The sequence below is a fragment of the Pygocentrus nattereri genome, chromosome 23 (assembly GCF_015220715.1).
Source record: "Pygocentrus nattereri isolate fPygNat1 chromosome 23, fPygNat1.pri, whole genome shotgun sequence".
NCBI classification, from domain to species: domain Eukaryota; kingdom Metazoa; phylum Chordata; class Actinopteri; order Characiformes; family Serrasalmidae; genus Pygocentrus; species Pygocentrus nattereri.
Genome location: NC_051233.1, coordinates 19,777,120 through 19,795,403, shown reverse-complemented (window position 1 = coordinate 19,795,403; position 18,284 = coordinate 19,777,120). Strand labels below are relative to the sequence as shown.

General features: G+C 41.3%; 1 protein-coding gene across 2 annotated transcripts in view; it reads right to left on the bottom strand.

Annotated features, from left to right (window-relative positions):
* mvb12ba (multivesicular body subunit 12Ba) overlaps window positions 1-18,284 on the bottom strand; it is a 38,507-nt gene that overhangs the window by 6,400 nt on the left and 13,823 nt on the right. For both annotated transcript variants that reach the window (XM_037533740.1, XM_037533739.1), the window contains exons 4-8: window positions 13,571-13,667; window positions 12,400-12,529; window positions 9,803-9,955; window positions 1,555-1,646; window positions 188-243 (exon numbers count right to left, since the gene is read on the bottom strand). In XM_037533740.1, coding sequence (XP_037389637.1) covers window positions 188-243; window positions 1,555-1,646; window positions 9,803-9,955; window positions 12,400-12,529; window positions 13,571-13,667 — 528 coding nt within the window. The remainder of the gene's footprint in view (window positions 1-187; window positions 244-1,554; window positions 1,647-9,802; window positions 9,956-12,399; window positions 12,530-13,570; window positions 13,668-18,284) is intronic.

The window sequence follows — 18,284 nt, the reverse complement described above, 5'->3', positions numbered from 1 at the left end:
CAAATGGTGTTTTCCCGCAATAAGGGGATCATTTGCTCAATATCTGGAAACACCGTCATGTCTCGAAAATGACATCAGTAACTCATACACTAGAGAAAACAAAAATGAATTTATCAAGGGAAATACAGTAAACAAAATATGCAAATCCACAGCAAAGCTAAATAAATATTTGTAAAGAAAAACTTACGTCACTGGAAGCGCATGCAAACTTCTCTGAGATCATGAAAGGCACTCCATCCATAGCTTCAAAACACATGACCAAAGAGTAATTCATCAATGAAGGAATGAACGGTCATGAAATGTACATGCATCAAGGACAAGATTCAAGATGAGTAAAGTATCTTTCATAACACTGTACTAAGGAGAAGGAGATTCCGAATCATCACGCAAACACCATCTGAAACAATTATAAAAAGATTTCTCACTGAAAAAGATAAGTGGAGAGTGGACTACAGTGAAGAGGGTTTATTATTAGTTCTCACATTAACTACAAATCTGTGGGTGAAACGAGGCACAGGCAAATCTTGTCTGAGACTCCGAACAGTACTGAGGCCTTTAATAGTTCTGCACAAAGAATGTTCATTTATAAAAGCGTATACTAACTAGACCCTTTCGCAGCCTTTTGTCCTCTCTCAAGTCTACAACAGTCTGAAAAAGATCACACAGAAGCCTCAACTGAATATTGCTAATTATTTTCAGTGCCCTGTGATGGACTGGCAACCTGTGTAGGGTGTATCCTGCCTTCTGCCTGATGACTGCTGGGATAGGCTCCAGCACCCCCCCGCAACACTGAGGGAGAAGCGGCTTAGAAAATGGATGGATGGATGGATTTTCAGTATTTAGTGCATCCACCCTTTGTTTTTATTAGTTTCCAGCTTACAAAATTCCTTCCAGTCTTTAAAGAAATTTGCAGGGACATTTTTCAACATTTTCAAAGCTCTGTCTTAGCTGTTTGTTACATGTTCTGCTCCTAACAATTCAAACATATTCAATGAGGTCTGGACTCTGAGGTGGCCATTCCAATGTTCTGTACACAACAGTAGCTTCTCTATGATTTTTCTCCATTCTCCAGTACTGGAGACTCACTGTTTTTTCCCTGGTTTTCCTTTTTTTCCCTGCTTATGCAAATGGATCGGGGAATACCTCATGAAAATGAATAAATGACTGTGTGGCCTTTTGAAGAGGAAATTAAACTAAGCATGGTAACTGACTTTAACAGAGTAACAAAGTCAATATAAATACAATTTAAATAGTGATATTTATATAGTGCCAACTCCCTATCTTGGTAATTGTTTTCATTTAATTATCTGGCATGCACACATCTTCCCTCTATTTTTTTTTTGTTTCCCCATTTTTCCAGTGTTTCTTGTTTCCAGTTTCTTGTAGGAGAGTGCAAATTGCTCTGTCTACAAAACTTAGATGCCCTCTGCTGGCTAACAATGCACTGACATGGAGACTGAGAAAGGGAGAGCTACTGTGAACACTTATTTTATTATATTATTAACTAATTCTCATCACAGGCAAACTTATTATAAAAACACATGCGATTTTTACCTGAGATGGCATATAGGTTGGAGTTTTGGTGTTCGTAGTCAGGTCTAGTGGTACTCTTTCTAAAGCTGGCAGGTAGGGTCATTGATATGTGTCTGTGAATAAAACACAAGCATTACCATAGAATCAAACAAGTGCACTTTGATAAAAAAATTTTAAAAAACTCAAAATTTATGCTCCCCTTGATCCATGACAAGCACTCATCACTGTGACACCCTAAATGAGAAGAACTGCTTAGTTGCCGTCCAATCACATGTAGCACACAACATTTTTTTTGCATGTTGACTTCAAGTTGAAATAAATGTAACAGTTCTTGTTTTAACTGATCAAGCGGATGCCAACCTCTGCAGCTTCTGCAAACTGCAGCCTCTCCAGCCTGATGAGGTCTTTTTCTTGACCCGAACATTTACAGCAACGTGTCTCTGCTTCCCTGACCAGCAGCAGGGTGAGTTTTTTCAATCTACCAAAAGGTTAGCGTCAATCTCTCGGCAGGCGACTGACAGCCTTAATGAAGACCAGCTCCTGTCTTAAAGGTTGTGCCCGTCTGCAGGCCCATAACACAGGCGTCCTGGAGCAATGTGATATTTCGCTCACGCTGATGAGAGTGACAGATACTGTTTGGATGCTGTTTCTCAGGATATCTGAGGTAATCGAACCACGGATTGAGGCCGAGACACATAAATGAGGTGTGGTTCCTTTTTCTGGCTTCATACTGATGGTTAGACATGCCAATTTTGCAGATTAATCTCCATAGAAATAACTGCTATTAACAATTGAAATCTTTTTTTTACTGAATGCAACTAAAGTACAAGCATCAGTACAGCACAAGCAAAGTAAAGAACAAGCAGGAGTTACTTCTGGTGGCATGGCAAGTAGCTGCAGCGGCCACTTTGGGAACAGCAAAACGGTGCTATTTTGCTATTTTTGTTTACTGTCTGCCGTGTAACCCGACCAAAACTAGATATCATGACTGTTTCTACCAGCACCACCATCTACCATCACCAGAGCCTGCTACAGCTTAGAAATCAGCCACAATCTCTGCTTCCAAGCGAACTGCGGGAAGAGCTGCGCGAGCTAGGCCTGCTACAGTCCCTGGCGCTGCGTGAGCCTGCTGGCCGAAAGTGATGCGGAGGAGGAGGCCGAAGCGAGGCAAGCGAGCCGGCGTCCGCGCTAGGCTAATGGCTAACCCCACACGACCAGCAGTTCCATCACTTCTTCTCTCTAACATTTGTTCCTTGGAGAATAAACTGGACTACCTTCAGATTCAACGGGCTACCCAGCGTGAGTTCAGGGACTGCTGCGTTTTCGTTTTTACGGAGATGTGGATGACGAGCTCCACTCCGGACTTAAGCCGTTCAGCTCGACAGCCTGCTGTTCTTGCATGCGGACAGAGACGCTGAGCTGTGCGGTAAGACTCGAGGTGGAGGCCTGTGTGTTTACATCAACAATGAATGGTGGAAAAACCTAGTTTTCAGTCACTGCTCACCACTAGTGGAGTCTGCGATTGTCAGAGCCAGGCCATTTTATTTTCCTAGAGAGCCGAGTTTGCTGTATATAATAGCGGTGTATATAGCTCCCAGTCCTAATGTTAACGCCACACTGAACAAGCTGTACAGTGCTATCAGCGATCTGCAAAACACACACCTAGATGGACTGTTTATTCCATCCATCCATCCATCCATTTTCTAAGCCGCTTCTCCATCAGGGTCGCGGGGGGGAGCTGGAGCCTATCCCAGCAGTCTTCGGGCGGAAGGCAGGATACACCCTGGACAGGTCGCCAGTCCATCGCAGGGCAGACACACAGACACAGACAGTCACTCTCACACTCACACCTAGGGACAATTTAGCACACCCAATTGGCCTGACTGCATGTCTTTGGACTGTGGGAGGAAACCGGAGAACCCGGAGGAAACCCACGCAGACACGGGGAGAACATGCAAACTCCACACAGAGAGGACCCCGGTCACCCGGCCGGGGAATCTATTGTTGCCAGTGATTTCAACCATGCCAATCTGAAGTCAGTACTCCCCAAATTTCATCAGTATGTGGACTTTGCAACCTGTGGGGCTAACATGCTGAATCTGATTTACACAAACTTCCCTGGCGCATACAGGGCCGAGCCTCACCCCAACTACGGCTACTCAGACCTCTGTGATGCTCATTCCAGCATACAGACTGCTCATCAGACGTGCCAAACCAGACCAGAAGCAAGTGAGCACCTGGCCGCCAGGAGCCATCTCTGCTACTGTTTTGAGCACACTGACTGGGAGATATTCAGAGTAGCAGCAACTACCGGTGACTCCATCAACCTGGAGGAGTATACAGAATCAATGACTGGCTACATCAGCAAGTGCACTGAAGATGTTACTGTCTCCAAACCCCTCACAACTCACCCCAACCAGAGTTGCGCATGCCACTGAGAACCTGCGACAAGGCTTTCAAGTCAAGGGATAAAGCAAGCCTCAGGGTGGCAAGAGCCAAGCTCTCTCAGGCCATCGAAGAGGCTAAGCGTGCCTACTAAAATCCATTTTCTTTTCATTTTCAAAACACTGCGGACACATGGCACATGTGGCAGGGCATTCAGGCCATCACCAACTACAAGTCACCTCCACCTGCCTCCCTTCCAGACATGCTTAACAAATTCTGTGCTCGATTTGAGGCACAGAACGGAACAACGGTGAGGAAAACCACACCTCCTCCAACTGAACAGGTACTGTCTGTCCACTGCTGATGTGCGGAGAACTCTACAGAGTCAACCCACGAAAAGCATCAGGATCCGACAGCATACCAGGCAGAGTGCTCAGAGAATGCGCCGAACAGCGGGCTGATGTTCTCAAGGACATATTCAACATCTCTCTGAGCACTGCAGTCGTTCCAACGTGCTTCAAGTCCACCATCATCATCCCTGTGCCGAAGAAGTCTCCAGTGTCCAGCCTCAATGACTACCGCCCCATTGCACTCACTCCCATCATCATGAAGTGCTTCGAGAGGCTTGTCATGAGGCACATTAAAGACCAGCTTCCTCCTTCACTGGACCCACTGCAATTTGCATATCTCCCCAACCACTCAACAGACGACGCCATCTCCACTACACTCCACCTGGCTCTAACACCTAGACAATAAAGACACCTACGTCAGAATGCTGTTCATAGACTTCAGTTCAGCGTTCAACACCATCATTCCTCAGCAACTTATTGGAAAACTGAGGCTGCTGGGCTTGAACACTTCCCTCTGTAACTGGATCCTGGATTTCCTATCTGAGAGACCTCAGTTAGTCAGGATAGGAAATAACATCTCCAGCACCACCACACTGAGCACCTGTGTGCTCAGTCAACTGCTGTTCACTCTACTGTCTCACGACTGTACTGCAAAGTACAGCTCAAATCACATCATCAAGTTCGCTGATGACACGACTGTGGTGGGTCTGATCAGCAAGAACGACGAATCAGTGTGCAGTTGAGGAGGTGCAGCGGCTAACTGACAGGTGCGGAGCCAACAACCTGTCTCTGAATGTAGACAAAACTAAGGAGATGGTGGGTGACTTCTGAAGAGTGCAAGGTGACCACCCACCACTGAACATCACTAGCTCTGCTATGGAAATCATCAGGAGCACAAGTTCCTCTGTGTCCACATCACAGATAACCTCACAAACTCACCTGGTCCCTCAACACCAACTCCATAGCCAAGAGAGCTCAGCAGCACCTCTACTTCCTGCGGAGACTGAAGAACACTCATCTCCCCCCTCCCATCCTCAGCAGCTGCATCATTGCTTGGTTTGGGAATTGCATTGCCTCGGACCACTATACCCTACAGCTTATAGTGAGGACAGCTCACTATACGTCTATACTATATGTATATAGTAGACTATATGTCTCTCCCCTCCATTATGGACATCTGCACCACATGTTGCATCTGGAAAGCCAGCAGCATTGTGGACGACCCCATCCATCCATCCCTCACACAGACTTTTTGCACTGCTGCCGTCTGGCAGAAGGTAACGGAGCATCCATGCCACCACTGCCAGACTCTGCAACAGCTTTATTCCTCAAGCAATCAGGTTTTTAAACTCAAAGGACTGAGCTTACCCCCACCCCCCCCTTGCAGAAACTTGTCAATCATTCATTAATTTTTTTTATTCAATTTCATTCTTATTAAAATGAACAAATACGGTTTTAAACAAAAAAGTCAAAGTGTGCCTTACGTAGGTAGCTCATAAGATCCCTGAGGCTGAATCTTTAGCATCTCTAGTCACAAAGTTAGCCTATTTAGCTTAGAGATTCTTGTGCTTTGTAAACATAACATAAGCCATAAGTCCAGTCACAATGGAGAATTATGAGTTTTTGACATCTATTAGTTTTCATTAGAAATACCATAAATGTCTAGCAGTATTGGTCTTGCAGGAAAAGCTGTACAACCTTTAGGCCGTGTTTAACAGTATGTTTACATGTAGAAAATAATTTGATGAGATTTTGGAAATAATCTGTTCAACATGTTCACGAGCACTACAGCAGTTTGAGAAGGAAAAAACTCTGGGTCTACAACCGTCATTTAGTAATCCGATTTCTTTTATCTTTCATGTGTTCAGCAACTTGCCACTGACCTAAAATTCTATTGAAATTTGCTTTTTAAAAAGTTCTTTATTTGAGAGTTCATAGAGCTCCAAACTGCACATAGCAGGTCATGCCTCTCCATTTCACAGTTGTAGTGCTGAAACAAGTCTTTAGTTTTGCTGTTTCTTAGGTATCTTTTCTCTATCTGGCTCTGTTTGCATACGTGCTCAGATGCAGGAAAACAAAAGAAATCAAATTAACTGTTTACAGGAACAGAAAAACAGGATTACCAAGCTTAAACCCAGGTCCCCTTACTGGAAATCAGATAACGCCTTTAATCCGATCTAAGAAACCAGAGCATGCTGTTTAGAAGACCACTTGAATAATCAGGTAACTGACAAAATCAGACAATGATAGTATTACAGGTGTGAAAGTAAACACACTCCTTTTTAGCACTGCATGTGTCAAGAACATCTGTTAAAGCATCACTACAAAATCTAATTTACACAATTTCTCCCTTATTCTAAACTGATCAGTTAAGAGAGGTTTGGTGCCAGAAAATCGTTTTTTGCACTGCTGCTGCAAGGCTAATGTAACTAACTAACAGCTAATCTGGGACAATTAGCTTGTGTGCAAAAACAATGTCTAAAATGACCATAACATCATGAACATGCCAGTCATTCACACCCACTCCAAATAAAGCAATTTTTTATCCAAAATGCATTTAATTTGCTGTATAAATGCCATTGTTCATAGATTTTATACTGCTAGCATAATGGTCATTTGAATTAGAATTTTAATTAGAATTTCTATGTAATATGAGCATCAAGCCAACTGTGTGCATTAATGTTTCTTAGCATACTGCACATTTCAACATAGACAATTTAAGCTTGTAACATTCATTACTTTGTATGCTAGAGTTTCACAGTCTTTCGAGAATCTGGGCGATTAATCAAAAAGAAATAGAAACCAACATTCAGAACCTCTAATGTTAATCCTTGCCAGACTGTGTTCCCCTTAAAAAAACGTACTACTGCACGTGTAGTCATGTGACTCCACCACGTCCAGTCTGCAACCAGGAAAAACTAAGGCCATGTTTATACAGCAAGTGGTCGAAATCGGATTCTCTTACCAAATAAATTTTTTGGCCGTTCACAATATCTTTTAAATGTGATCTGTATGCAACATCAGTCTGAACAGATCAGCTCCTAAACAGATCTGCATGCGCAAAAGAACAGCACATCATGTTGCTTCACGTGGCTCATCCAGAGCTAAACAGGCCTGACTATGAATGAACACCAGCAGCTCCCGAAGGCTTCAGTTTCACAGGAGCAATCATGAAGCTTCACTGACAGCTGGGCTCATCACCTGGTATGTGTTCGAGCTCACAGCAAAAAAGGTGCAGTCACTTCGTGTCCTCGGAACTTTATTTTCAGACTTTTAACTGCTCCTTGACACAGCAGCCTCGCTCTCCTACGGCCGCAATCGGCCGTTTCTTTCAAAATCTCTTCAAACACGGAGGGGTTTTGGATTAGTCTCTGCTAATTTTTGTACAGAAATATCACCCCTAATGTTTGAGGTATCGGCAGCATGAAATTATGACGAATGTCGAGTTGGACTGGCGTAAAAGTGGCGTGAATTCCAATTTGGTTGTTGAGATGATTTACATTAAGATATGCAGAGCATATTTACAACACACCTTTTTAGTGAACCTTGAGTGCAAAATTACAAAAACAAAATTGTTCGTTAATCATAATCAAGGTAAAACATTCACTTAATTGTGATACTGACTCAAGGTCATATCGCCCAGCACTAGGTAGTACTATAAAGACTAAGGTCAACTGTTTATTATGCACCATGATTAGTTAACAACGTCTCATAGCGGCAGAGGATTTAACCCTTTCAAAGACAAATTATGCTCCAGGGCACAATCATATGAGCTTGCTTAATTCTTATTCTAATAGTAACCATATGATCATAAATTTTATAAATAAATGTTTATAATGACTGTGCATAATAACGCATGCTAGTTCTGAGGAGCATCAACATTCTAGTATTATTCCATAATACTAATAGAGTTTTTCAAGAATGAAATTTACAAAGAATGAAGTAATGTTTTAAAACATAGTTACAAAATGTTTGTTATCCATGCTTTCATAGACACTGGGTGTACATAAATGTATGGCAGTACAAAAACATACAACAAAAATGCAGAGTAAAAGCAATTGAATTTTTTGGTCGGACAATTTTCATTTTTGGACAGCTGACAAGATCTTTGGGGACCGTTTTGGAAAAAGCTAGTCTGGAGCCCTACAATTAGATTGTTGATTTAATTTTCCTTAATAAAGAATTGTCTAATTGTGTGCAGCTTGACTAATTAAATTAAACATTAATTAATTAAACATTAATTCATGACAAATTCAAAGGGGGAAAAAAATAAATAAATAAATAGTAAATATGGCTGCTGTCAGGAACAAAACCTCATATCTCCATGTTTGGCGTTTTTCGGTAAAAGGATTTGAAAATCCTTCCTGCCCTTTACATTGTGTGTGCATTTCATGATGAACAGACCAAAACAAATTACTAAAAATGAATTGCTCTAAAAAGTCACTGAATGACTTTAATATAAGTCAGTCAATGGGTTCCACTGAAAGCATGTTTTTTTTCTTCTCCTGTAAAGTTCTAATTTTGATATGAGGTTTTGTTCTGACAACAGTGGCATGTAAAATGATTTATCATGTATTTATTTAAACCATCTTTGGGGTCATGCATAGTCTCTGGGAAATACTGCCTCTAATACTGCCTCTAAAACAGAACCTACAGCACAGACAGGGATTCTGATCGAGACAAATCTTTTTTTAGAGGACAAGAGAGACACACACGTTAAAGTCAGGAAGCAGACAGATGTGGAAACAACAGCTGAAGTTGACTTCTTGTTTCACAGTGATGTGAATCAAGCAAAACCTTTCAAGAGCCTCCAACCTACTTTGAAAAACTAAAGGCCTCATCAGTTTTAACAGCCCTGTTTTACACCAATAATGACTACATGAACTCTGCTAAGACAGACAATGTCAGACAATGCTGAAAAGACAGCTCAAGGCAGCCCTTTTTAACTGTTTGGACTTTTCATTGTAGATTCAACTGCAAAGCACCAGGGGATCTCAGCAGGCTCACATTTGTTAATACTATTATCTGTGGAATGCAACGCATCTGGCCGCCTGACAGAGTCACACACCCTAGCGTTTACTTCCCGCTCACTTTCTTATTCTTTCTTCTTCCTTTTCTCAGTGGCACTGGTCAGCTCTGAGTTGCATGAATGGTGAACACTTCCTTATACTTCTTGTTCCACTTAGTCTTCTTCATCTATACATTCTGAAGTACATTTTAGGTTGGAAGTCACTAACAGCAACACTGAACAACATCTGCACTGATGCATTATGCTCCTAGGTTAATAAAGGTAGCTTTTATACTGGCTGCGTATAGAAAGCAGCTTAGCAACAGCCACATATGCATTCTAAATTTATTTTTTTGCCAGTTGCTGTGAATGGAATGCCACTAGAAGCATGTAAAAAATGCACTGATGCAACGGTTTTCATTGAGAATTGATGTAAAAACGAAAGCAAAGTGGAAACATTCTGCTTTGCTGGTCATGCCATGCTATATGTGGTATAGAACAAGCAATATAACACAGCTACACGTACTTGGGCATGACAGGTGCTGGAGTGGAGTTGGTGGTGACTGTCTGAATGTTGGTGGTATTGCCTGTGGAGGAGGAGTTGCTCTGTACTGGAGATGAGTCCTGGGTCCGGGGCACTTTCCCCATTCTGTACCAAATCCCCATGTTGTTCAGCTCTCTGCAGAGGAAATGTCAATTAAGTCAGAAGTATATCAACAGCAGCCAATGATGACATTAAACAGGGCATTAAATAGTAATCTAGCTTTTTATTTGGCCTTAAGAATAAATAATGATAGCAATAATGGCACATTTCAGGTCCTTGAAATAGAAAATTGCTGAAATCTGCCTGGCAAACTCTGTCATAACAAGAGGACTTAAAAACATCAAACCTGAGCTCATCTGGACATAAGAACATGTTGGAATGCTCATGGATAGCAAAACACCAAAATATCTATTTTGTAGCTTAAATTTTTGCTTTGGGTTTGATGGGAATAAGAGGCATATGGTGAAGTTACTTCACAGTAAGCCTGATGACCATGACTACCATGTTACTTCTGCAGAGAATAATGCTTTTGTGTATAGACTGTCAAATAAAGTATGTCAGTTCACCCTGATTCAAATTATACAGGTTTAGAAATTAAAGGATCCACATCTTAGAGTGCAAAGTAAATGGAATGGTGTTGAGTGACATCCATAATCAAGTATGTGAGTGTAGCTGTTATTCTCTGAGCCACTGTCTTGCATAGTTTTTCTGCACATCAGAAAAAAATACCCTAACCGGTAAGATACAGCTATGAGGACCATTTAGCTTAAAAGTGGAGGTCAACAATTAGTAAAGTGACTAGACAGTGCTTAATTTTTAGATGAGAATGTCTGTTGGACATATTTCCATCTCTGTCAAACAACTTGGAGAATGGCACTCTTGCTGGCAGACCAAAGTGCACAAAAGCACACAGAACAGGTAGTCTAAAAGTAAATCAAAAGTAAATCAAAAGTAAATAACACTTAATATTCAAGCACATATCCCTTGCTTATAACTTCTGCAATTTCTTGCTTTTAATACTTTATTTATTTAAGTTGTTTGTTTAATAGGGTTTCTCAAGTCAGCCTCCTCTTCAAGAAATAAAATGCATGCTTATTTTAAGCTCTGGTGGTTGATTTGCGCTTTGTTGTGTTGGCAGTGTGTTTTGGGTCATTAGCCACATGCAGCCTAATAATCCGTTAATAATCCAACTAATAGTTCAATCGAAATTGAATATGTCCATGTAAACACCTCAATTTGAAGAGTCTAGTCCAATTGAGGACACTTGCAATACAATTTCTATCCGATTGAACGAGGTGGGTAAACCTCTAAATAATCCATTAAATAAAAGAATAATAGCCATGTGAACACCTGAATCCGATTACATTCCAATCGGAACGTTTAAGTACATTCTGCGCATGCGTGTCGCGTCATAGTGAAAGTTTATATATTGTTCAACATGGCGGGAGCAGAAACTGGTCTGGAGAGGAGACGAAGTTTATGCACTGATCTTTAAAAGACAGCGGTGGGACGGACGTCCAGCTAGTCTCAAAACATGATGTCTTCCTCTTGCTGCTTCCTTAATAAGTACATCTGATAGGTTTTTCTGAGTCTGATATCTTAAAGAAAATAAAAACAAGCACGCCAACTGCAGACTCATCTCACGCGGACTGGACCTCGTGATGCTCACTGTCATGGTAAAGTTTACTTTAAGCACTACTCCACACATATGCATCATTTTGCATCGGATTACTTCTAGTGCGCTTGAACTTCCATCAAATTCTTGAATAGAGTGAGAATATAAACACCTCAGTGTCTTTGAATGTAAACATAGCCACCGTCTTGCTGCATAATGAAGCTCCTCCCATTTAGATTCAATACATTTCTGTGTAAACTGCCAGACAGCATATTTCTGTAGACTTCAGAATTTGTTCTGCTGCTACCACCAGTTTCATTATCAGTAAAGGTAAAGATTTAGCTAACCTGTTCTAGAAGTCATGTTCTGTTCCATGCCATGACACTACCTCCACCATGCTTGACCAATAAGCTTGTATGTTTTGGATCTTAAGCAGATACATTTTTTTTAGGTTAATCTTGACCTCATCATTCCATAAAAATCTATGCACAATGCTTGTGCAATGGCTCAGACAGATTTTTCCTCTTTCCTCTTCAGAAAAGCTTAGCGTGACATACTGTGGCATAATTTATTACATTAACGATACATTACTGTCCAGGCCTATACAGAGCTATTATTTGTTTAAACAAACAATCTAACAGAGCACAACTTGGCGACAAGAAACACCTTTCAAAACACTGTCCAGTATTTTTGCTCACATGAAAAATAGATCAGTTCAAATAAAATGCGCTATGTTACAAACTGTAACACATCTAGTTGTGTATTAGGAAATAAAAGTTGAAATTCTAATCTACCTTCTCATTCATCTTTCGACCTGAAACAGATATGTCTTCAGTGTACATAGCAAATAAAAAAGACCTGGCCTTGCTGTTTCAACACTTTCAGAGACTGTACTCCTTCAAGGTGGTGCTGCTTACAACATGCTCATATCAGCGAAGCCCCATTATCTTAAATTGCAACTGACCCTATGAAGGTATACTGTGGTGGAGCCTGTTTAGAGCGTCCTAGGATGCGAATGTCGCAGATGGCAGCTTCGGTTGAGTCCCTTGGGATGAACTTGATACACAATCTCCTCTTTCGGAATGCGGGCTCCTCTACAGAGGATGAGAGGCAGAGGAAGAAGTGTGAATGAAGTGAAAGTCTGCAGTGGGGTCAAAAGCATGGTTAAGGATCAATTCACTTAATTAGTTTAAGTGCAGGAAACACAAGAGAGGCACATTATATTACTGACATACCAGACTACAGAAAGAAAAGGCTCAAGGTAATAATGATGTATGCAGGTATGTGATTAAAGGTTGCTACTGTTTTATAAGTGACTTCTTGCGCCATTCACTAAACCACAACAAGGGGAAAAATAACCCATGAAGAAAGTATTAATTAGTTCTCCTGCTGATACTGTACACTACAGCACTTGAGGAAAAACCCTTTGATCATGTATTATATCAGGTGTTTGTATTAAAAGCTGGCATATAAAGAGTAATTAGGGTTGACATTAAATCAAAATGCACCTTTTTTCAGCCTGTTAGTTTACATCCTTGGTCATTATAACTTTCACAGTACCTGTTTTGCAGGTCCCTCAGTTCAACTACGCATTTTTACTTTAGTAATGTTGATGGAATCTAATTTCATGAAAATGTGTATGATTTGCTAAACCAAAACTGTTTTATTTTCATAGGTGAGCAAGCAGAGCTAAAAAGGTTCCATCTGCATTTTGCCCCTATTTTTTTTTAACATTTAACGATTAAAAGCAATGACTGTTTGGATATGAAAAGTTTTGCAAGTTCAAAAGTAAAATCTTTGACCCTCATTATCTGCACTAATTGCAGACAGAGCCTTAAAATGTATAGGCTTATAGGGATTTAAAATTTTTTTTTTAATGTGATATTTCAAAAATACTGTACATATGCATGTACACTGCCTGTTGTAAAATTTTATATATTCTTAAGTTCAACTAAACATCACCATACCTTAATGTACTCCTTGCTTTACCTACAAGTGAATGTATACCTGCACACCTTTTCTGTCAAGATGTCTGCACTTCAGGAGTTAGTAACAAAGTCACATTTCGAAAAAAAAAGGCATGAGGAGCAAAAAAAAAAAAAAAAAAAGGAATAAAAGTAGAGAGCAGTGCTTACGTGTGTCCACAGTCTCCTGGATTGGGATAAACCCCACAGGCAGTGTATCTTTAATGTCAATGAGTTTCATGTCTACCAGCACATTTCCTAAATGACTCTGTGGAAAGAAGCATACAACAGCCGATATTATTTAAGAGTTCTGATCTGAGATCAGTTCTTGCCTTTTATATAACACTGAATAGAACTACAAACAATGATGAGGTCTGATCTTAGATCAGAGTTTTAAGAGAATGAAATTCTTCCTGATCCAAAGAGATTTGCTTACGTAGCAAGTATTAGAGATTCTGACAAAAAAAAAAAATAAATAACCTGGCAGTAGATACAGAATTAGTAAAGAAAAAAAAATACACACATGTAAAACCCATAATTCAAGTTTTTCCTCTAAGACACTGCTGACCTAAATACAAGAAACAATTGACAGAGACAAAGTATTCCGTGAGACAAAGTATTCTGGCTTTTCTCTAAAACTCTGCTTGTCTTGCATCTTATCCAAGACTCTGAAACGTCTTAAGTCTCACAAATGATAAGTTCACAGACAAAGGATATTTTTAAAGCAGCAGACAACACCCTAAACACAAACTAAACAGAGACCATGTGTCAGATTAAGAAAAAAAACAGTGGAAATAAAATATTCTTCTTTGGAAAGATAGTCAACAGATCAAAAAGAGCGCTTTTAAAATGTTCTGAATTAAGTCTTGATGCATGATCCTCCTATTTAAAAATGCATGAAAGAGTTCTACATATTTAATACCCAATCAAGCCATAGCTGGACTATGACTGATGTTTAGTTTTCTTCTTTAAGCGCTTCCATTAACAACCGTGTTCTTTGGACTATGAGCGGCTGGTATGGACTGCCACAGCATACATTCTTTAACTGTACAGGGAAAAGACAAGACAGCCAAAAGACAAATCACAACCTCAAAATCAATGGCAAACTAGCCATCCCCACTTTAGCCAGGGATCAGGGGGGGAAAAAAAGTTAGCTTCAAAGGAACATAAAAATTTTACCTCTTTTCAACTGCAGGAAAATGGAAACAATAAGTGATCTCAATCCAACCTGAAGGATCAGGATTGGAGCTGATCCAGACACATGTTAATCAGCTGGATTTTGGCTATATGAAGCCTGAGCTAATTCTCATAGACACAAAGTTAAAAAAATCTTAAATGTCTGCAGTGTTTCACCAAGTATACATGGAAAATGAAACTTGTAATACCTCTAATGCCAATGTTTTGACTGTCTGTAATCAAGACACCTTTCAACAAAAACTAGCTGCACATTAAATTTAAGCACACAGCTTTTCTGCTTAGAGTCTATTTTCTGCCTCTTTAAAGATGGTGATAATCTTACCCCTAACTGTGTAGGTACACATGCAGCTAGTTTCACAGTGTTTGACCAAAAGCAGCCATCACAACCACAGTCAAAGCTCAAGCACTGTGTATACCACAGCTGGCTGTTAGACCACTTTAATTTTCCACTTTAGAAAAGTAGCAGCCAGCAGCAACAGACATTTAAACCACTTGTTAAAGCCCTGCCTAATTTCTCAGTTTATTACTAAGAAGTTCCTTTTGTGCCAGAATGTTTGAGAGAAGATCCTGATGTTTGAGAGAGGAATGTCAGTTTGAGAGAAAAGCAGTGCTCTGAGCACACAGCTAATGAACTTTAATGGACTTCTCAGCACAAAGTTTGCAGGTAAATGCCTTCAGATTTACTCAACAAAACACTAGTTTCATTCAAAACTTGAAAATCCGCACAACAATGCATCCCTTTCAGAGCTCGTATGTGCAAAACACTCCGGGTTTCACTCAAAACTGGAAACTCGCTAAATCGTGCTCTTCAGCTTCAGAACTTGTATGTCCATGCAAATACTTTCTGCTCTCAGCTGCACAGTGCTCTCAACTTCTTCTTCTTCTTCTTCTTCTTCTTCTTCTTCTTCTTCTTCTTCCTGCTCCATTTAGAGGTCGCCACAGCCGATCATCTGCCTCCATCTTGCCCTATCCACTGCCTCCTCTACTTTTACACCAACCATCTCCATGTCCATCTTCACTACAGCCATAAACCTTCTCTGAGGTCTACCTCTTCTCCTTCTACCCGGCAGCTCCATCTCCAACATTCTTTGACCAATATATCCACTATTCCTCCTCAACACATGTCCAAACCATCTCAACCTGGCCTCTCTGGCTTTATCTCCAAACTGCTCCACCTTCACTGTCCCTCTCATCTGCTCATTTCTAATCTTGTCCATCCTTGTCACTCCCAACGAAAATCTCAGCATCTTCATCTCCGCCACCTCCAGCTCAGCCTCCTGTCTTTTAGACAGAGCCAAAGTCTCCATACCATACATCATAGCAGGACGCACTGCTGTCTTGTAAACCTTCCCTTTCACTCTTGCTGCTATCCTTTTGTCACACATCAGCCCTGACACCCATCTCCACCCACTCCTTCCTGCCTGCACCCTCTTCTTCACCTCTTTTCTACACTGTCCATTGCTCTGGATGGTTGACCCAAGATATTTGAAGTCATCCACATTTACGACCTCTACTCCTTGCATCTTCACATTTCCACCTGCCTCCCTCTCATTCACACCCATGTATTCCGTTTTGTCTCTACTGACCTTCATTCCTCTCCTCTCCAGATTCTCTTCCACCTGCTCTCTACTCTCACCACAGATTACAATGTCATCTGCAAACATCATGGTCCATGGAGCCTCCTGCCTGACCTCATCTGTCAACCTTTCCATCACCATTGCAAACAAGAAGGGGCTCAAAGCTGATCCCTGCTGTAACCCTACCTTCACCTTGAAACCATTTGTCACTCCAACTGCACACCTCACCACTGTCTTACTATCCTCATACATGTCCTGCACCACCCTAACATACTTTTCACCTACACCTGACTTCCTCATACAGTACCATAGTTCCTCTCTTGGCACCCTATCATCTGCCTTCTCTAGATCCACAAAGACACAATGTAGCTCCTTCTGACCTTCTCTGTACTTCTCTACCAACACTCTAAACGCAAAAATTGCATCTGTAGTACTCTTTCTGGGCATGAAACCAAACTGCTGCTCACTGATCTGAACCTCTCGCCTTAGCCTTGCTTCAACAACTTTTTCCCATACCTTCATGGTGTGGCTCATCAACTTTATACCTCTGTAGTTACTGCAGCTCTGCACATCACCCTTGTTCTTAAAAATGGGGACCAGTACACTACTTCTCCACTCATCAGGCATCCTCTCACTCTCCAGGATTTTGTTAAACAACCTGGTTAAAAAGTCCACTGCTTCTCTCCTAAACATCTCCATACCTCCACAGGTATGTCATCTGGACCAACTGCCTTTCCATTCTTCATCCTTTTTAAAGCTGCCCTCACTTCCACCTTACCAATTCTCTGCACTTCCTGATCCACTATCTCTCCCCCCGTTGTCCTCCTCTCTCTCTCTCGTTTTCCTCATTCATTAGTTCTTCAAAGTACTCCTTCCATCTACTCAACACTCTCTGTTCACTCACTAGTACATTTCCCTCTCTATCCTTTATCAGCCTAACCTGCTGTACATCCTTTCCAGCTCTATCTCTCTGTTTAGCCAAACGATACAAGTCCTTTACTCCTTCTTTACTGTCCAGCCTCTCATACAGCTCATCATAGGCCTGAGCCTTTGCCTTTGCCACCATTCTTTTCGCTATGTGACTAGCCTCACAGTACTCCTGCCTACTTCCTTCATCTCTCTGGTTATCCCACTTTTTCTTAGCTGCTTTCTTCTTCTGAATACTCTCCTGGACTTCCTCATTCCACCACCAACTTTCCTTGTCTTCTTTCCTCTGACCAGACGAAACACCCAACACATTCTTGCCAGTTTCTGTCACCACTTTAGCTGTAGTTTCCCAGTCCTCAGGTAGCTCCTCACTGTCCCCAAGGGCCTGTTGCAATTTTTCCCTGAACTGCCTGCAACCATCCTCCTCCTTCAGCTTCCACCATCTAATCTTTGGCTCTGTCTTCACTCTCTTCCTCTTCTTTGTTTCTAATCTCATTCTACAGACAACCACCCTATGCTGCCTTGCTACACTTTCCCCTGGTACCACTTTACAATCTCCAATCTCCTTTAGGTGGCATCTCCTGCTAAGGATATAATCCACCTGTGTGCACCTCCCTCCACTCTTGTGTGTCACCCTGTGTTCTTCCCTCTTCTGAAAATACGTGTTAACCACAGCCATTTCCATTCTCTTTGCAAAATCTACAATCATCTGACCTTCCGCATTTCTGTCTTTCACACCATACATACCCAGCACCTCTTCATCCCCTCTGTTGCCTTCACCAACATATCCATTGAAGTCTGCACCAATCACTAATCTCTCCTCTCTAGGGACACCATCTACCACTTCATCCATCTTTCTCCAAAATTCCTCTTTCTCCTCTAACTGACAACCAACCTGTGGTGCAGATGAACTGACCACATTCAAAATTACACCATCAACCTCCAACCTCAGGCTCAGGATCCTGTCTGACACTCTCTTTACATCCAGAACACTTTTCACAAGCTGTTCCTTTAGGATTATCCCTACTCCATTTCTCTTCCTCTCTACACAATGATAGAACAGTTTGAATCCACCTCCAATGTTCTTGGCCTTGCTTCCTTTCCATCTGGTCTCCTGGACACACAGAATATCTACCTTCCTTCTCTCCATCATGTCTGCAAGCTCTCTGCCTTTACCAGTCATT